Source organism: Acanthaster planci, linkage group LG08 (assembly GCF_054643075.1).
Source record: "Acanthaster planci isolate LZ-2023a linkage group LG08, COTS_SCS, whole genome shotgun sequence".
Classification (NCBI taxonomy): Eukaryota; Metazoa; Echinodermata; class Asteroidea; order Valvatida; family Acanthasteridae; genus Acanthaster; species Acanthaster planci.
This window is the reverse complement of record NC_141784.1, coordinates 90,067-111,130: the sequence shown is the minus strand read 5'-3', so window position 1 is coordinate 111,130 and position 21,064 is coordinate 90,067. Positions and strand designations below refer to the sequence as shown.

Below are 21,064 nucleotides of genomic sequence, written 5' to 3'. Positions count from 1 at the left end.
GGAATGCCAATGACTCATCAGCAGTCTTTTGTGGTGACGGCCACCACAAGTCAATCCAAGTCACTTTACATGTCCAGTCGCAAGCATCAAAGGGGATAAACGATGACAGGGGCAATCCTGTGATATCAATTTATTTGCATAGCTTACGCCTTGAATCAACTTCAGATGATGGGAGGGTGGTGAAGGCTTGTTGTGGATTCAACTTGCATCCACCAAATAATTCATTTTCTTTCACACTCGAAGTGTGAATGTCTGCATTTTCAGAAAGATTTTTCGGACCAAATGCCTGAGTGCAAGGCTTCTTTTGAGATAACAACCTTCACTCAGGGCAACCACTGAAAAGACGTACATCTTTTGCCCCCTAAGAAGGAACAGAAAATGGTAAACATAGAGAGGTATGGTACAGTAGATTTCTATTATAGCACTCCTTAGTATAACATTCTTGCTGATATAAAGCTCTTTTTCCATTTCCCCAACTGCACACTCGTTCACCGTGGACATTTTTCTGTGGTTATAGCGCTACTGTTTATAACGCTTTTCAGGATATAGCTCTTGCTATTTTAGGCCCCATGAACCATATTAAGCGTGTAAAACAATTCCAATTGCAACGCTTCTTACCATGGAAAGTCAGATGCTTTGAAAATCTGCCAAACTGCATCGCGAGGCCGCCGCAATTAGCCGGCCTGTATCTGTACTGCACGTAACACACGCACATGTAATTTGGTTTTAGAGAGTATGGTAATTTTCGATCTTCTACATGTATCCCACATTTGCAACGAAACAAATTAACAATAATAAAGAGCAAGTTCCCATCATCGCATGCAAACTATACTACACTTATGTACATGTACATAAACGCACATGTGCGTTGCACATGTTGCGTGTCCAGTCAGTTATAGCACTGTGCGATTATAGCACTCACTTCAGTTCAGTTCCTTTAGGAGTGCGATAACAGGAATCTACTGTAGTCTCGTTAACCACACTGATGTACTTTTAATACTCGCATTTCAAGTGAAAGCAATTTTACCGGATTTCTCGCATCATAATGTTTACTTCATTCCCCTGAAAATGGTAATTCACTCTGTTTAATATGTTCAGGCGTCACGATTGACACTACCACCTTGGCTGGAAGTGACTTCACCATTGACGACCAAACAAACGAGATCGAGTTTGACGTGTCGGTGACCTCTAACCCCAACAGCGGCGATGCCACGGGCCGAAACCTGTGGCAGCTGGAGTCATACGTCTCCAACGACCCCGAGGGAAGTGGACGACGCCGGATCCTGGAGAGGCAGACCCTTACCCCCGAGATGGCCAGCCGTGACCTGAGGTCTGGCTCCCGGCTGACCTTCAACAACCTGGCGGCCCGCCATCAACAAGGAACGACGTTCCTTGTGAAGAGGAGGCGGGTATTTGTGTGTGGAGATCCAGAAGGCTCGATACTCCTCGTTGGACTTCCACTCTTGATGGAGCTCGAGAGGACTCCCTTAGGAGGTGTAAAAGCTGAAGTGTGCAAAAGGTAGACGTGAGCTCCAGGAAGGAGTGGTGTTTGGTGTCTTGTGGATTTGCCTGCTTTTTCTTTTAGATTTTTTAGTTAGATATTTTATCATTAGGAGCCTCCCATTGATTAATCTTACAATTTAACCGCGGGTGTGCATGCAATCACTGGACCTACTTATTATACTAGATCTTTTTTGTTAAAAGCGTGGGTCTCCTCCCTGAGAATGAGCAGGTTTTCATTTTGTTAAGTTCAAAATACTTCATCATATATTAAGTGAAAGAACATTTGTTGTGATTGTTGTGTAATCTTGGAATCAGTGCAACCTCTGGCGGACAGTCCTTGTTGTGAATGAATCTATTCTAGGTTTACTGAAGACTTTTTGGCTGTAACTTGATGTTCCATTTACTGTTCCATTTTATTTTGAATTTTCATAACTGCCTTGTTTTTGTTCTTTTGCTTCTCTTTTGCCTTGCCCATCTGTACTTCTCTGTAATCATAATCAGCTGAAATAGTCAAGGTAAGTATTCCCCAGCTGTGACTGGAATGACCAAATACATAGAACCGAATTGTGTGATACCCTATCCCCCATATTTTCTGTCCACTTCCAAGGCCAAAAGTTTTTAATGAACGTTTTTCTCATGGCTATGTCAAATCTGCCCCAGTGCTCCCAGATGAGCGAAAAGTCAACCAAAAGTTTGCCATTACTTTGAGGTTTTCTGACTGCAATAATAGGATACTTCCAAGCTTAAGGGTCCATCGTACAGATCTTGAAATCAAGGTGAAGGTGGTATTCTTTGTAAAGGCCTCATCCACAGTGTGAAAGATTCTTTTTGAAGTTCAGCTGTGACTTAAGGTTGGCATGGGATATGTTGATATCTCCCTCTCATATAAGTTGACTGACTTTTTGCCAAAGAAAAATTTGTGTTTTCAAATATGTCCTCACCAGCACAAGGCACAAACAAAAATTCTGTCAATAACTGCCGAGAAGTGCAAATTTTTGCACTGGCCAAAAAGAAAGCAACATAATAGATCGTAGTCAGTTACAGTTGATTCTAAGGTATGGTTTTTGTTGATCTGTTGTGCATCACAGGGACCAAAAGGAGCAAAAGGGTACCCAGGAGAATCGGCTCAACCACCTGTGAGTTTATTAAAAAAAATGAGAGAAAGCTTTGTTTTCAGGACAGTGCAAAGAATTTACCTACAAAAATAGATCAATTCATTTTTCACTTTTTGAGAGAACCAGCTCTAAACAGACACAATCATTCATTGCTTTGGGCACTTTCTATTGCATCATATCTTCAGACTTCTGATGGGTTTTCCTGTTTTTTTGGGGGGGGGTGTTAAATTGATGTTAATCAGTTTTTGCATTTCAACTCTTCGTATGGTCAATTGCATTTGAAGTGTTTCATTTATTTATTAAACCTCAAACACGAGCAATTAGAGGTAAGACTTTAAAACAGACAGACTCAGCGAGTGGATGTTGCCCATGGATGGTTTTCCAGTGTTACTGATGATGGCAAGCTAAACATAGGAAGAAGTGTCATATTCAAGTATAGGCCTATATCAAATGGAAGATCAGATTCAACTGGAGTCACTTTTCCATGTCTTTTCATATTGCTTATCCTACATTTAAATATAGGTCAAATTTGTCCATTGACGGAAGTAAACCAGTCTTTCTTTTCACATTGCTGTGCTTGTCTTTGTTGATGTATAATTTTCAATTTTATTTTCAATTCCTCCCTGCCCCCATCCATAGATTGCTGGCCCATACCCACCTGGGCTTCCAGGAAGAGCAGGCCCTCCAGTAAGTTGAGAATTGCTCTTATTTCAAACCCAAGGCCTAGGCTAACATGACACAGTTGCTGACTGGACCCACTGTCATGGCCCTGCTTAACAGGTAGCAGAAATGCTATAGTTACTGATAGCAATATCTTGTGGCAGTGCTTAGCTTGGATGAGCTTACAGCTCCGCATGCACAGAGAATCTAATTTTTCTGTTACTGCATTAAGCAAATTTTTTCTCCAAGGTAAGCATGCCTTTGCTACGCTAACTGTTTATGAAATAAATGGAGCCTCCATTGGGATGAAATCACTTGTTTAGCAGTGCCATGAAATTGGGCCCTGGTGCTAATTTTATCCAGCTGATTGACTCATACACCAATCAAACACAGATGTATTTTAAAGGCAGAGAATGCTGATGTGGGTTAACTTTCACTTTCATCTCTTCCATGATCAGCAGTGAATGGACAATAAGTGTAGTTCAGTATTGTTATGTCTTCAGTGTTCACTCCCAACCCTCCCTCCAAAGAAAACCACTCACAGCCAAAATATTTCTGCTACAAAGTTTACAGTGAACTTTACTCTACGCACTCAGTCACAGAGGCATCTTTGATTTGCCTTATTGTTGGTAAATATTTTAGAGAACTCGACCATTTGAGTCTTTTCCTATGAGAATAGACTAATGGTACTTGTATTGAGAGTGTAGACTACTAGGCTCTGTCCTTTTCGGAAATGGAAAATACCCCTTTGTCAGAAGAACAAGTTAAGCAGTCTAATGCTTCAAGTGCACCATCTAGCATTGGAAATATGTAGATACATGTCTGAAAAAATCTCATTGACCTATGAGAAAGATACTAGGTGACATAAAATATTTTTTTTTTACTTTAATGTTTGCACTTTCATTAGTACATAAGTCTCTCCTCTGAGTTTGTATTTATCTGGAAAATGCAGCCTTTCGAAAGTATGGTCCATTCATTGCTGTGAGATTTCTTTTCAGGCAGAGGTGTTAACAAGTTAATTTTGCAAGTCTAAGTCAAGTCACAAGACAGTCATTTGGTCCAATCACAAATCAAGTCACAAGTAATTTGATCATAGGTCAAGTCACAAGTTAATTTGGTCCAAGCACAAGCAAGTCACAAGTCTTTTTGTACAAGTCAAGTTGCGCTATGTGTGATTTCAAGTCACAGCCTAATCTTGGTTCCAAGACCTTCCATATTCTGCGATCTGCAACACGAACCACACAGGAAGGTTTTGGATAATTAATTTGTTTTACCAGGGGTGGCAACAGATTATGGTAATAATGATAGGATATGCATTATTCATATCACTTGAGCAATGATGAGTGGAAGTTATGTAAATAACCTTCAACCTGTTAATATGCTTCTCATTCACAAAAGATGATTTAAACTGAAACATCAGCCAACATCATGTGTAACTTTTTTAAAAACACTTTGAGTTAAACACAAATATCATTCCAAAGTCTGGGGCAGTAGCCAAGAACTTCCGATGTGCCCAGATAACCCAAAAATTTGAGCCATTTTAAATTTTTTCCGGGTTGCACATTGTTGCAAACGGTACGGTTACAATGTACAAAGTCTTCACTTGGTTTAGTACAGTGAATTTGGCCCATTTCTCCCCCATACTGAAAATTTACAGGATGAATACTCTACAGATATCTGAATGTGGGTAGTTGTTATAAAAATTATCTATTAGAGTATCTTGAAGGCATGTTACAACCACCTGAACGTGACATTTTACGCTGAAATTTTCCACCTTCGAGATCTGGATGAGTGGCATCATGAGCCGATATAAGTAATTCATTTCAGGCTCAAACGAAGCTGTTGATTGGCTCCCCGGGAATTCGAGGGGAAAATAATGAAAAACATACGCATTGCCAAACAAAATAATATACAAGACTACAACAGCTAAGTGATTCAGACGTGGCCTTCGGCAGATGAAACATTATTTTAAGGACCCAAGACGTAGGCCTAGTTTAAAATTGTAATTGGTTCGATTGAATAGTTTTCTGACTTACTTTGGTAACCAGTCATAATGTGCAAGTCCAAGTTAAGTCACAAGTCAAAAACTGATAATTACAAGTCAAGTCACGAGTCACAAAAATAGCAACTAAGTCTAAGTCAAGTGACTCGAGTCTACAACTCTGTTTTCAGGTAATGACTGCTGTCATGGTGATTTTATGTTACTGATTAGTGACAATGTCTTGTTTTTCAGGGATACAAAGGACCAACAGGTTACCCAGGACTCATGGGAGCACCAGGATTTAAGGCAGGTTTTAATGAGATATACATTGATGGGGGGCACCATTTCCAACTCTTTGAAAACTATGCCGGTACAGCAAGTACAACACTTCAGACTCCTAAAAGTGTTAAAACTCCATTTTTGATAGAAAATACTTTCAATTCAACATGCTGGCTCTTTAAAAAAATGTAGCCCATGTCAGCAAGGTACTCAGCTTGCTTTCAATACCTTCGCCAGACTTGTAAGACTTGTAAGGCATCTCCAGTCTATCTCAGCTTGGAGATGCCTCGTGAAGAAGTGTAAACTTAAAAGAATGTAGCGAGATTCTGGAGAAAGTTCCTTAAACAGCAACCAAAAATTCAGTGGTCTGAATCGTGGAGGCCATTCCTGCATGTTCCCAGCACCTGTTGAACTCTGAACATTGCATGCAATCTGATACTCCAACCAGTTTTTTGCATCTCTGCAGGGCCCAGATGGAGATTACGGACCAAACGGCTACCCTGGCCCACCCGGCGTACCAGGCCCTCCTGGTCCCCCTGGAGAGGTAAGAGCATGCAACCTGTTGGTGGCTTTTATCCACACCAGCCACAAGAAAAATCCGACAAAAACAACCTTGCACAAGAAGGCCTTGAAAAAGTGCATAAAATTCATGGCATTTAAACATCAAATATATGAGAGACTTTTTACATCATAGTGATCATGCAGTTGAGTTAATGTGAGCAAGTATTACTTTTGTGAGAATTCATAAAAGTTACCGAATGCAATGTATGCTACCCAAAGAGTTTTTCAGTCATTTAAGCAAGTTGTCTGTAAAAAAACAGTGATTAATTGGGAGCTTTAATGTGTAGAATCATTTTGTTGCATTAGCTCTGTAAAACACAGAATTCTCTGGCAGTTTTGCCCCAAAATCTCTTTTTCTGCAAACAACACGATGCGCTACCAATTGAAAACTCCATTTTATCATTTCTGTAGACGGAGCAAAACCTGGAAATTTTCCCCAAACATGGAAGCACACATTTAAATGAACCAAGAAATGCAATTTTTAAACTAAAATCCTTGACATTACACCTGTGTGTTTCAATTACTCTTATTTGTGATTTATGTTTGGTAACTTCATCTGTTTTTTTTTAATCTTTTTGTGCTAATGCAAATTTGTATATTCATGATGAAAACTGTGCTGTCGTCCTTGGCACTGAACCACAATATTGCATTGATTCGTGCACAAAAACTGTCAGAATTTGGTTTTATTTTACTGTGGTAATTTTCCATTTCTTTGGCAATTTATTGTGAAAGTATATGGCAATAAGCCAGTAAACAGTTTCTCAGAAATGTTTCAGAATTCGAACGCGAAAGTATGTGAACTGAGTAGTATCTCCGGTAATTTACATCGCAGCAACAGCACCCTCACTCCTTGGCAAAGCTTGGCAAATTTTTCATGTTAAACTAAATTTACTTGTTCACTTAACTGTAAAAGGATTTCCAAGAGTTTTCATATGTTAATGAAGAGGTCGAAGATGTGCAGAAAGAGACCAAGGAAAGTTCGTAGCACAGATCCCTCAAGTGATCTCCGTTCATGCAGCCACACACTGGGCACCGTGCATCAGGGCAGCTTGGAAGGTGTTTCACAGGCTTGATTTGTTCTTCCTCCTCTCGCCCCCCCCCCATTTCTGTCTGCAGGCAATTGCCCCAGCCAACATCGGATCCATCTCTGGGAAAAAGACTGGCTATGGTTACGGTTATGGATCTGGCCCTCAGCAGGTTGTACAGGTCAGGAAACGGTGGAGCACATTTGAAATGTCATTGAAAAAAACAATTGGAAGCACTGTTTGTACAGGCTGTTCCTGCCTGTATGTATCATTATAGTTGCAATTTATTTAGAATTTATATTAACAGTTTATTTGGAATTACAATGTTTGGCATTCAGAATAATTCTGCTTGTTTCATAAACTTCAGTTATCACATGTTTAATTATATCTAATTAATTATACTACAACTAGATATTTTCAATTGTTAAAAATTAAATGTCTCATTTTGGTGATATTGACATGGTAACTATTTGTGTCACACAGTTCAAAACGAACGAATGTAATTTCAAAAAAGCATGGAGAATGATCTCTGCTTGCAAGTTTCTGCGTGAGGCCTCTTTGATAGAGCATCCCAACAATGGCAGGGTGAATTTCTTCCACACCTGCCTCGTATTTAAAGGACCTTCAGGTGGTTGTATTAATTGGAATTGATCACACTAAATGTTGAAGGAATTAAGCAATGCATGTTCTACTCCATATTCCAGAAAACATTTGCGTATACACGCTATCCGTACAGGTTTAATTTTCACTGATGGCAAGGATGCCAGCACAACCAAAACAGATGAAAAAATTACGAAACATTTGGAATGTCATTTGTAAAAAATGGAACTGTCCTCTGGCATCAACCTTTGCACAGGTCTATTTAATTTGATTCGTTTAATCCTGCTGTTTTGACTGTCCAGTTTCTTCATATAAGACGACCCATTTCAGATTATTCCTCTAGAGTTCAGAAGTAGGATCAAAACCTTCAATGCCATTCTCACAATCCACACCCAAACGTGCATGCACAAGATAGATATCATGTAATTGGTGTGTATTTGAAAAAGGCTCTTCAGAGTTGTCAGTGGTTTTTAATCCTGATTTGTTTTATTACTTGTTTCTTGACAGGGTCCTCCTGGGCCCCCGGGCCTCCCCGGTGCCTCAGGTGCAAGGGTAAGTTGGCATAGCTCCTTGTACATCTCCCAAAGGACTTTTGGTACAAGTGCAACAAAGAAGTTACTTGGTTTTGTTTTTACAGTTTGCAGAGTTTGGCTTTAACAAAGACGCAGAGCCCTCTGGTTTATAAAATGAGCAAGTAGGGATTTTCCCATCACATCATGTCTTGAGACATTTCTGGAACGTTTTAATTCAAAGAGAATTTGACGATTTGGTAAAAAAATTAATAAGATGAATATTCCCCCCCTTAAATGATTTTTATCTCTTTTCTTTAGTTTCTTATTAAAAGCAGACTCCTTATTCAACTTGTTTGGATGTTTTGTAATAGTTGTTTTTGCACTCTTCTAGGGCTGAGTCAATTTGAATAATTCACTATTCGAATATTCAACCTTCAACCTGATCGAATATTTGGTCATACCGACTGGCAAATTGTTGATGAACAAACCATGTACAAAATCAGTTACAATAACACACACAATTGTACATTATAATCACTATATAATAGTTTCTCACATCTAGGAGTATCTTCAGCCATGATTTAGCAAGATTTAAGAGACAAACAATACTTCTTGCCCTGTTGAAAATTTCTATTCCTTTCACATTTTTTAAATGAATAATTTACCCCTTGAATTGTAAGATTAGTGTCGCTTTTCATTGGAATCTGTTTGAAACAAGCCTCCATAGTGCAATTTTTCTCATTTAAAACAAAAGAAAATTTGCCCTTCCTTTTCATGGTTTTTGCATTTGAATATTCAAATTCAGAAAATTATGTTCAAGTATTCGATCGTATAATCGATCAAATGTTCGGATATTTGGATATTCAGCACAACCCTATACTCTTCTGGGAAGCGTATCGTTTTGATATATTTTAAGATGATTCAGATTCCAATATTAAACTACTGCTTTTGCTGGTGTTTTAGGGACCTATTGGACTGCAGGGAATCAGCGGTGAATCAGGCCCACTTGGTCGACCTGTAAGTATATCAGGGTGACCCAGTTTGCATTTCTGTCTTTGAATTTGAAGTTGTATACGGCTAAGTCATTGTTGAGACACGGCACACGAGGGAAAAAAATCTGTGCTGAGAAGACTTCTTGCCGACCTCTTGTTTATTTACAACACAATAATTTTCATGTAAGCAGCAATTTTGAGTAAAAGGGGCATCAGGCATCATCATTTCACCAGTTAACCATATGCTGGTGGGGAGCCTGGTTTCGGGCACATAGGCTCAATACACTAAACCGGGGACAAAGGCGCTCCTGGATAAGCAATACCTACCACTGCATGCTTAATCTGGCCCCCATTGAAAAGACGCCAGTAGCGCACTGTGCCAGTTTCGGGACGAAACAAATACTTGGACATCAATAAATGTTGTCTGTCAGATTAGAGCAGTAACCAGACAGTTATTCGTGTGGGTGTAAAAGTCCAGTAAATGAAGCCATAATTTTTGAAGAATTTTGAAAACAGAAAATCTTGAAAATCTCCCGTGGTTTGCGTCATGCAAATTCAAATCCCACCCGCAAGCAAGTGGTTAACATGCCAATTTGTGTGTTGTCTTTTTTATCTTCATGCAGGGACCTTCTGGACCTGCAGGACCGAGAGGAGCTGACGGGGAAAATGGCAGAGATGTAAGCCTCACAGTTGAAAACCCCTCCTACTTAGTTGTATCTTGCATCAAACCATTTTGTGAAACTTGTACAGAAGCAGCTCAAACTATCCCAAGCCAGAATTCCAATTTGTATGTCAGGTAGGAGCACAAATAACGAATGACCACAGACCACTGGATGACTTTTCAGCATTATTGTTATGAAAAGTTGTATCTCGGCCCTGTCCTGTGTCTGCCTTCTGCTCCGCTGAACATTCCCACCTGAAAACAGTGGTCTCTCTCCATCAAAATTCCCTTCAGTTTGGAATATACTGCTCCACCAAAAGAACATCCCTAAAGCTGGAGGGCCAACGTAATGAATGCTAGATGCAAGGAATCTGTGCTCTTTATGCCTTTGGGCAAAGAAAAAGAGCCGACGATGGCATTCTCGTAGCTAGGATGAATGAACTTGGGGCTACAATGAAATACTGTCTTGTTTGTCACTGCATGATGTAATGAATTTATCGCAAGATATCCAGGTGGTAAATTTTACATTATGGCCTGAGGTTCATCTAAATGCACATTTTCGGGTCCCCTTTTTTTTTCACGCAGTGCTCCAATGTAACTTTTTTCTCACCAATACTGGGCATTAGAGTCAGCACATGTAAATGTTTGCCTTTTGTCCATGTTGATGACTGCCAACCGAAATCCTGTACATGTAGCTGGAATTTGTCAACAGAGTCTTTTTTTTTCAGGGAAGTAATGGAAACACTGGTTCTGTTGGTGCTGCTGGTCCAGTGGGAGCCCAGGTGCGTAGAATTCCTCTTGGCCAATTTCTTATCCCGCATCTCTTTCTTTTTTTTTGAAGGCTTCTTATCTAGTCACTGATTCTGAATTTGATTCTTTATTTCACTTAATGCCATTTCTGAACTCATTCAATAATATCTTTCTCCTGGTGAGACGCACTTGTCGTAATCAGTTGCCAGTGGGACTGACAGGCATTCAGTTTGTTGTATGCAACAGTACCTCTGAAACTTTAGGACCTTGAGGTTCTTTTCTATAACATCCATTTCGTATCTCTCTTCTTTGGCCTCATCCATTACTGTAACTTATTCCAAGTAACATTAGGAGGAACCGGCAACATATGGTTGATAGCCCAGTTGGTAGTGCACCAGTGCTGTATTCCATAGGTTGCAAGTTCAGTTCCTGTTTGAGTCAATTTCCATGGTTATCTTTACAGTTACAAGTGTTATTTGACGCATAATGTCAATGCTTGAGTTCATTTAAGAAATTAAAATTGATAACATGAGTCACAATGAATTAACACCTTCGACTTTTGGTAAGAACATGTAGATTGTGATGTCCATTTTGAGGTATGAAAAAACAAGCAAGTTTTGAACATCAGCCCAACACTGGAATAATGTTTAGTCAGACGTTGCATTGTTGGAAGCAAATTGGCAACTCCCGTGATTGAATGTTGAATTCAGATGTTGTGTTTTCTTTACAATTGTCCTGCAAAATTCTTTTCTGAGCAGGGTCCCCAGGGAATGCCCGGAAATCCAGGACAGCAGGGACACAAAGGTTGGCGGGTAAGAACTGATGTTTTAGTGAATCAAAAAGATTTTTCGTCTCGCCAAAAGAAAACTGATTAAGAACAAAAGTCTAAAACTTTCGACAACGGTATCGTGGCAATCCAAGAAGCGGATACAAAGCATCCCGTATTTCAGTGTAGCAAGCTTCCCGAGAGTGAGTTTAGTCAGCTCAAGAAAGACTTGAGTCCTTCTAAAGAGCAGAAGAAGCACAAATTTATTGAGATAAGTCTGCATAGATGTGATGTTTTTGGTCCCACAAAAAGGTGGTTGTTTTCACGAGTAATGTCCTTTTTGTTATTTAAATGTCTGTTTAATCTGGGTTTTTCCTGGGGGACAGGGTGCTCGCGGCCGCAAGGGTGCACGCGGTGATACCGGTGACATTGGTGACAGCGGAGCGTCTGGAGCAGTTGGACCTGCTGGAGCTCCAGGACAGAGAGTGAGTCTGAGAAGACAACTATCCACGTGGTTTGGCTTGACTCTTAGATAGTGAGGATGACACCAGTGCTCATGCAGCACCTGAATAAATTCCCATCATATGATTGGTGGGTTGTGGATCATGTGTCATGTATTATTTGGTATAATCAGTGGCAGGCTGTGAAATGTACCACTGTACTGCAGTAGGCACCATCTTGGCTCGTCACACAAATGCACAACATTTATGGTGATATTGATAAATAGACGTAAACTACCATTCCATTTTCTGTCTGTTGTGGAAATATCTCAACTTGTAAGTGAAGGTTGTACTTTTGCCAGACAGATTCAAATTAAATTGGTTGTCAAATTATTAGAGCAAACTGGAAGCCGTGACAGGCAGGAACATCCGTGCATGAACTGAATAGAAACATGGAAACTTCATGTCAAGATTTTACGTCCGACTGGAAAAGTGGCAACCTGTTCGGAGTTTACAAAAGATTTATTCAGGTGTTGCATAACGCAGCACAAAAACATGATTGTTGTGCACTGGAAAGAATAATTTCATTCAGTGACAGATTGAATGTTCCATTCCCTTGGTTTCTCACCATGGAATACCACATTCAGTCTATGATCTCATGAGATTTTTCTTACCGTTGCACTCAGGAATATGCATTATTTTTATTATGTCTCTGAAGAACAGGCATGTGAAATTTTGTGTCATGGTGACAGCCATAGACACCAAAAGGTCTTGTAAAACAGTCATTTATAAAGAGACTTTTTTGTGTCAACTGTTAAGCTGTGCTGGCACAGCCTATGTGAACAGCATTTGGAAAGTGCCAAACAGTGACACTGTGGGGTCATCAGGGAATTTGTATCGTCCCACGCACATAACACAACCCTCCCGGAAACCACAGCCATATCTAGGGGACATCAACAAAAAACCCAAACGTGTTTTTAAAACTAAAATTATGGAGAAAAATTGAATTTTTATCAGTTTATTTTGTTTGGTGGGAGGGGTTGATAACAAGAACGTCTGGAAAATGTTCTAATTTCCAACGTTTTTAAAGATGCGGTTAAAAAAAGTCATTTTAGAAAGTTAAAGAATGATGCTCAGTTACAGTAAGCATGTTTTTCAGTATTCTTGTGTAGAACAGGGACGCCTGCACCATCCCTGTAGTCCGTTATTTGTTACTTATTCCTTATCTTTCATGGCTTATTCCTCAGGGTGACCGTGGTGCACAGGGAGAGAGAGGGGAGCGTGGAGGCAGAGGCGTGGCTGTAAGTGACTTGTCCAGTACTTGGTGCTGACGGTGACCTCAGAGGATTACCTTTTATCATCTGAAACTGTTCAAGACAAGAAAGACCACTATCAAATAGTGGCACGCTCCCTCCCCCTTTTTTTTAATTATCCGGATGTATTAGAAAATACCTTTTATGTGTTTCATGTTTTGCTCCCAAGTGGTTAGTTATTAAATTTTAAAAAGGGACATTTTCATCCGGAAAAAAAATTGACCCACTTGTTTGTTTGGACACCTTGCTTTCCATACGTGCAGTGCACCTTTGCTCCATTGTAGATGTTGGAATTATCACTGAAGAAGATGATAGAATTTTTAGTTGTATTGAGAACAGTATAAATTTACACTTAAAGAGTGCTCCCTAAGTTTAGGTAACTCTGGATTGGATTCTTTTGAAAATTGAATATTTGAAATTCTTCACAGCCAATCTCAAATCAGTGATGCATTGTCGTTGCCAATACGGATGCTGCTTGAATTTGAACGTAAAAATATTTCTCTCTGGTACTTGCGCTAATGCTTTGTGTTCGCCTGACTATGTCATTCAGGGTGTGAGGGGCCAAGACGGAAGTGATGGCGATATTGGCAATGCTGTGAGTAGAAAATATTATTGTACCTGCCATCTTTGTGATCTGATCAAGCCCCCTCAATGTTTGCACTGTGTTAATGAGTGAAAGGAGAAAACAGAACTAAGAAAATGGAGAAAATAATGCCAGGAGGAGGGAGGATTAATTCACCTTTTGAACAATGAATTGCATTGTGGAAAGAAAAAACACTGTTTGCGTGCTCTTAGTGGAAAGTGTTTGATGTGCAAACATCTATATGTAAAGCTAAAATTGTCGGCCCAGAGGAACAGGGGTGTTGTAGGTGTTCAAGCACCCCTAACATTTCGGACATAACACCAGTGCAACCCTAACTTTTAGTAGACATACAACCCCATTTCTTTTTTTGCTGTTAATGGTATTGCTCTTGTTTTTAACTTTACCTCTTTCCATTTTAGGGCCCAATGGGTGCTCCTGGAACCATGGGTGCAATGGGTATGGCTGGTGCTAAGGTAAACAAATATTGACAGACACTGGCTTAGAAGGAATGATTAAAGTGGGTGAACATTTTAAAGTGCAGTTTGTCATGTCAAAGATGGAAGTATTCAGAATGCTCTCTTCAAAGTATTCATAACATTCTGTTCAAGTGGATGACTTCTTGTGAGTCTCTGAATTAAGGATTATCAAAAATGTACAGAGATTTGAATGTTTGGTTATTAGTTCTGCAGCCCGATTCATGAAACTTTACACAGTGGTGTAACTCCACTTTATACGCCACATTTTATTGCGTAAGTTGCTCAACAAATTTTACGGAACTTATGCACTGCATAAGTCCATGACTTACACGACAGATTATGGTGTAACTTATGCAATCATATTAGGTGGTGTAAGTTGAAGTGAAAATGAACAATTTGACGAGCTTATCATGTTCGGTTAAGCCTCATCACTGCCGAACTTAACAAGGCTTTTTTGAGAATGTACACCTTTGTTGTAGAAGGTAATAAAAAACTTATTTGGCTATTGGAGAACTGCAGTTCAACAACTGTGTGATGAATGCTGTTAAACTGGAAAGAAACAGCCATCATAAAAGCTGTTTCTGTCCTCATCCAAGAAATTTAATATTATTAAAAACGTAGTGCACCTATGCAATTTTTCATGAAATCGAATGTAAGTGTATTGTACAGCTACTGCATAAATTTGTGGTGCAAGGCATATGCACGGTTCAAAGTTTTACCACATTTGGGAAATCGGCTGCTGGCGTTTGAATTACACATCCCGTTATCATACTGGAAATACTAAACACTAAAATTAAAGTTCTCTATGTAATTTACTGTCATACTGTTGGCAACGTTATTTGTCATTACAAAGGGCTAATGCAGCACCGTATGGTAGTTCTTTGGAAATGAAAGCATGGATGGATGATTTGGATAAGAAAGGAAAGAGGGTTAATGTTTAATAGTGTGTAACATTGGTCAGTATTCTCTGGCAAGGTTCGGAAAAATCACCAAAGAGCAGCTCAAGCGACGATCATTTGTTAACCCCCGGTCAGTTTTGCTTGGTACTCAGAATATATTTTATACTCGGGTTACCAGGGAAATCAACAAGTATGTAGCTGACAATTGGTCGTCCATCAAACTTGCCCCATAATGTCTGAAACAGCAGTAGTCTTATTCGCCTGTTAGCATATGAATGGGATTTTTTTAAATCATAACTTTGTCCCATCTCAGTCATCTTTTCATATTAGAAGTGCATTTAAGCCCACAATTGTTTGGCCTTTACAAATATCCATCAATCTTTGGGTTGATCATGTACTGCTCGTCTAGTACAACGATCTGAGACCCCCAAAGTCAGTAGGAGAGGTAATGAAAATCACAATCTGGCAAATCCAGAGATGCTAACAAAGCTGAGACAGGTGAAAATGCCACAATGTTCACAAAGAGGAATCGGCAACAATGGAATCAGTGGTGGTTTGTGCAGCCAGATGGTCAGTATGACATCATTTGTGGTTATACTCCGTTGTTTGTGAATCAACATTGTTGTGATGACCTTCCGACAGGGAGATGCAGGACCTCAGGGTGATCAGGGCATCCAAGGCATCCAAGGTCAGCGTGGTGAGAGTGGATCCGATGGTGCCCCTGGAGCAGCCGGTGCCTCTGTAAGTTTTCCACATTGACTTTTTATGTGTTGTTTACTAAAGGTTTGAATCACATACTCAATTTTTCTGTTTACTCTCTTTGTGTTCTGTCTGTGTTGCATATTAAGAAATAGCATGTTGGTTAATGACTACACAGACATAAAGTTGCTTCGATTGTCCTATGTCCCTTTTCCCCCATAGATTTTACAGGGATTTGTAGACGGAGTCAAAAAGGCAGTCAAGCAATAAAATCTAGGAGAAAAACTATAAAATCTAGGAGAAAGATGAAAGCAGTTTATTATACTGGGTGGCCTGGGTGGGTAGTTGGTACGGCACTTTCCTCTCACAACTGTGGTCATGGGTTTTGATTCATGTCTGGTCCATATGCGAATAGAGTTTGTTCTTTCCTGTTCCAAATCAACACTTTACATCTCTGGCTTTGCACCATGGGCAAATGTGGGCCATTTGATGGCTACCTGAGACCCATTTTACATGTAGTGGGGCTCAATCATGTTGTAATTTAATGTGTCTTAAATGTACAGTGCTTTTGAACGTTATCACGGAATTTATTCTTAATAAATGAAGAGATTTGTGTGTGCTATAAAAATGCCATGTGTGTGTTTTCTCTGTGTGTGGACGCCAATAGCTTCAACACATAGTCCTTGCGCAGTTGAAGGATTCATGAGAAAGTCCATCCCTTCTCACTTTCCATTGTCTGATCCTGATAAAAATCTTTGCCATCTGTTGTTTTCCAGGGGAATGACGGAACGAATGGAGCTGCCGGACAAATTGGTGATGTGGTGAGCCTAGCATGTTCCTTTAACCCATCTTGTTACCCCACTCAAAAGTTCACAACTGCAGAGTCAAAATGCTGATTGCTAGCTAGGTTGACCTCATGCTTTTAAGCTCATTTTTTTGCCGCCTTTTATTTGGTCCACTCATGGAGTTCATATTTGCAGAAAAAAGTGTGAAAGACTTCAACACTTTGTGATCATAGAGTAGTCCCGCCCCCCCAGTGATTGTCACACTTTTGTACTCGCTTTTGCACTGAGTTTAAATCAACCTCTTCATACGTACTCTCCTTACAGGGTGGTACAGGGCCCTCTGGCCCAGTGGGTGCCCCAGGAGCAAGAGGATCTGCTGTAAGTTAGTTTATTACTGTAGAAACTGTTAAAGTATTCCAACTTGTGTATTACAAGTGATCGCAGACGTATAAAATTTACAAGGTTACCAATCCAAGGAAGAAATCCCTTCGTAGCACCCCTGATGTGCTCATGGCTTCACAAAGAATTGAATGAAATTTTGTTTGCTGCTGGGTTATGCCTCGGCAAGACTTTTTAATATTCGGTGCTTCCAAGATTGGTCAACTGGTATTCTTCATTGGTTTGCCAATTAGAAGTTATTAAAACTGGGTGTAAGTAAAGAGGCGAGTATAAATTTAGGTAACACGAACATTCATTCACATGCAAGTCACTGAATGATTGGGTTCCAGTACCCTTATACATGGAATTTGCTGTAACTCCACATCAGGGGCGCATGTGGTTTTAAACAGATAGAATTAGTTAAATTGTTCTCATTTTGTCTCTCTGTTTGTTCATTGTTGTGAAGTATGGAGCTAATTGACTCGCAAAATTACTCCCTCTACACAGGGTACCCGCGGGGCCACTGGACCCGGCGGTGAGCCCGGTGGCCAAGGCTACCCTGGACTGGCTGGAGCTCGTGGTGCTGACGGCTCTCGTGGTGTGACTGTGAGTTGCATTATTTATTCGAACATTTTGCGCAGTGGTGCCCACTCAGCGTTGATAAATTGGCCGGAATCGTTTGTAATTAATGCTTGGAACCCGAAGCCTGTTATTACAAGATACTAATAATAACACACCTAAAATCCCTTTTTAGTGTGCTTTAAAGATAGTCATACTGAGTCTCAAGGTAACCATCCCCCAATGTTTAGAGTACTCTTCAAGATTACTTAAAGAGTAACAATTATTGAATCATTGTGTAAAATGCTATAGTCAATGAGAAATTATTTGGCCTCTGGGATTGACATTTCTTGGATTGAAAACATCACGCACTGGAACTTGGTAAAATCTTAATCTGGAATGTCAACAATAATGGAAACTTTCTGTGTGCAGTGTTTATGATAGTTGTGCTTAATTGGCAGTGTCTATATTTGCATGTAACATTTATCCAGTATTAGAAAAATTGTGCATGATTGGTCATAAGTTACCCCCAGGAGATAAAAAGATGCACCCATGTTTCTTCTCTGGACAGGGACCTGCTGGTGCTGTTGGGGAGTCTGGTGCTGATGGGTCCGAGGGCGCTACGGTAAGTAAATAATCTTGGAGCGTCAGTTTGCCCAGGAAGTTTTCCTTTTTCGTTGAATGGTTAAGCCTATATCTGATGTCTGTATATGTGTACTTTGGATCCTTTGCAGTTTTCCATGCTTAGGAAGCTTGGCAGTGTATTTCAGTAAAATTCTGACTGAGTGCAACCTTGCAACAGATATAAGTTGCTGACTCGTGCATCCCTGCCAGCCATGGCCAAGACTTGTGGACATAACCGTCTTACCTTCTCTTGGCAAATTGTACAGCAGATAGCAGCTCGGTTGCTGGGGAAGTCTGTCAGTGATCATTATTTATAGAGTTTGTGTGGCGAATCTGCAGTCACCAAAACATCAGAATCCTACAACGCTGAAGGATTTAATTGTTCCGTTTTTTGGTAGATCCCAGTGACCCTGCCACTACAGTCAGAATGTGTAGTGGCCATCTTATTTGACATTTACTGGAACGTTTTTTCTAAGATTTCTTCTATTTTCTTTAAATTTATTCTTGTCATCCTGATCTCTTTCATTGAGTATTGAAATTGCACTACGGATAATCACAATTTAATGTGACACTTTCCTCTATCAATCACATTTGGTAGGGTCCAGATGGACCGGCTGGAGGAACTGGCCCAAGAGGGCCAGTGGGAGCCCGAGTAAGTAAACTATAATTGAATGTTTGCAGTACCTCATTTTCGTATCTGTCTTTTGGTAATCTTGTTCGACAGAAGAAATCAACAGGTAAATCCAGAACAGATGACTGTGCTGTTTTGGGTTATTCCTATAATATATGACAGACATTTCAGCAGATATTTTCAATATCTAAATGTCAACCCTGTGAAAGAATTCCTGTCAGAAACACTTCCCTATTGAAGAATCTTTCACAAGCATTCCTCGCTCAGCATAAATCTTAAGCACCAACCCATTTACTTGATTTCACTTCATTCTGTATATTTCATTTCTGGAATTTTTTTTGTTCTTCCCCCTCAAAGTAACATTAAAAGAACTAGTTTAGACGTTTACACATTGAAAAAAGATTGTAACCAGCATAGCGACAGATTCTGTTGTGGCACCACTTTCTTGCAGGGAAGTATTGGCTCACAAGGTCCTGTAGGTGCTGTTGGTGCTCCTGGCTTGAGGGTGAGTTGAATTTAGTCCAGTGTCTTGAAAAATACTGAGTAAACAAATCTACTTAGCACGGAAACTGTTGCTAAACAAAACAGGTTACCAACCCAAATGCCTTATTGATTGATTTCACTCTGCACTGGTTCTCAGCTGAAAGGAAGTAAAATTGGGGCCTGGCTATCTGATCAAATACAATAAACATCAGATTTTGTCTTTGTTGACAGAAGTTTCCAAGGTAGATGAGTTCGACTAATTTAAGTATTGTAATAAAAGTATCAGAGATTCAGTGACATTTGTTTCATCTTTAAATTTCAGATTAAAATGTTTAAGTGTAACAATGTGTTGTTATGTGTTTGAATGTTGGTTACAAATAATTCAATTGTTGAAAAGAAAGTAAATATATACCTCAGACGTTGTAATTTGCAAGTTATTCCTTTTAATAAGAAGATTCATTTCAAATACAATCATCTTCTCAACAGCATTGTACAGTGCTTTCTTTGAGACCTTGTAGTTTCTCCAACAGTTCTTAGTGCTCAGAATAGAAATACAACAAAAATCATAGTCTGTAAGAACAAGATCTCCTTAAAATATATCAGTTGAAACTGAATTTCAAAGAAATAGTGGGTGGTCTGGTGTTGCCTGGCAATATTATCATGTAAGAGATGATTTGGAAGACCAAGGAAGTGACAAGTGATACAGCCTTCTGATATGATGGCTCTAGTACCAAACCCAGTGATTATAGTTTTGGGTCATCTCAAGTGTTGGAAGGTTTCAGTCAGCTAGTGTAAGTCAGTAAATCAATCTTCTCAGCTGCAATTTTTTTTCCAGCACCCCTTCTCAGCCTTTGCATCTGTTTATGTCCATTGACTTCCTCCTAACTTCAGCCAGTGCAGTGGTCAGCACGACCAGTGTGTGCACCAAGACTTGTCAGTATCAAATGCATGTATATGTTTTTATTTTGTCTCCCAGGGTGATGTTGGACCGCAAGGCGCTACTGGAGCTCCCGGAGACAATGGAGACGGGGTGAGGAACCTTAAGCCTTCTTTTGGACAAATGTCGCCCTGAGCCGTGTAAACAGTGATGTGTTGTTTTTGAATTTCTGTTTTGGACGGGGTTTAGTGTGGAGTGAAGCAGCACGGCAGATTGGGTCAAGGACAGTAGCAGATGTCTCATATATGTTAGATGTTAAAATTTACTCACTGAAAAAATAACTGTCACATGTTGATCTTTGTGAGAAGAGACTGGCTGTAAAGAAAAGATCACAAAATTGTAGGGAGTTTGTTTCCTTTTTACACATTGTCATAATTTTATACAACTAAAAAAAAAGAACACTCATACGAGGGCAAATACGTCATAAATACGATAAGTAAAATAATTATTTGGATAGTGTGGAGAAAAAGACAATTAAATAGGCCATTCGAAATAGGTTTGGATTAGAAAAAGCAGTCTTAACTTTTTGGGTCCTTTGGTGGTAACAATAACCCAAAGGCCGGTTCGTTTGTTCTTTGAATGACTGCAAAATACAGTGAAACACAGATGCAGAAATAAAGCAGTCAAATAGATCAAAAAGAATAAAAGGCTTCAAAAATTATGAAAATTTCAAAATGAAATCCGTCTGTAATTTTCTGTTCAATTCAAAGAGAGAGTTCAATTGTTTTCCCTACTTGTAATTTGAAAATAAACATCATTTTTTTTTCTGAACTGATTTACAGGGTCAGGCTGGAAGTACAGGAGATGCCGGAGCCCCCGGTGCCCAGGTAGATCCCTCTTGTTGTTTGTATTT

General features: G+C 39.7%; 1 protein-coding gene across 1 annotated transcript in view; it reads left to right on the top strand.

Moving 5' to 3' along the window:
* The first annotated feature begins 1,376 nt into the window (after nt 1–1,376).
* The window catches only part of LOC110978061 (uncharacterized), a 41,046-nt gene continuing 21,358 nt past the window's right edge, over nt 1,377–21,064 (top strand). The window contains exons 1-25 of the mRNA XM_087140456.1: nt 1,377–1,519; nt 2,005–2,018; nt 2,592–2,639; nt 3,258–3,305; nt 5,512–5,565; nt 6,005–6,082; nt 7,216–7,305; nt 8,232–8,276; nt 9,200–9,253; nt 9,852–9,905; nt 10,618–10,671; nt 11,398–11,451; nt 11,792–11,890; nt 13,093–13,146; nt 13,709–13,753; nt 14,161–14,214; nt 15,759–15,857; nt 16,592–16,636; nt 16,925–16,978; nt 17,486–17,584; nt 18,108–18,161; nt 18,759–18,812; nt 19,243–19,296; nt 20,251–20,304; nt 20,994–21,038. Of these exons, the coding sequence (XP_086996582.1) occupies nt 5,545–5,565; nt 6,005–6,082; nt 7,216–7,305; nt 8,232–8,276; nt 9,200–9,253; nt 9,852–9,905; nt 10,618–10,671; nt 11,398–11,451; nt 11,792–11,890; nt 13,093–13,146; nt 13,709–13,753; nt 14,161–14,214; nt 15,759–15,857; nt 16,592–16,636; nt 16,925–16,978; nt 17,486–17,584; nt 18,108–18,161; nt 18,759–18,812; nt 19,243–19,296; nt 20,251–20,304; nt 20,994–21,038 (1,260 nt within the window). The 5' untranslated portion in view covers nt 1,377–1,519; nt 2,005–2,018; nt 2,592–2,639; nt 3,258–3,305; nt 5,512–5,544. The remainder of the gene's footprint in view (nt 1,520–2,004; nt 2,019–2,591; nt 2,640–3,257; nt 3,306–5,511; nt 5,566–6,004; nt 6,083–7,215; nt 7,306–8,231; nt 8,277–9,199; nt 9,254–9,851; nt 9,906–10,617; nt 10,672–11,397; nt 11,452–11,791; nt 11,891–13,092; nt 13,147–13,708; nt 13,754–14,160; nt 14,215–15,758; nt 15,858–16,591; nt 16,637–16,924; nt 16,979–17,485; nt 17,585–18,107; nt 18,162–18,758; nt 18,813–19,242; nt 19,297–20,250; nt 20,305–20,993; nt 21,039–21,064) is intronic.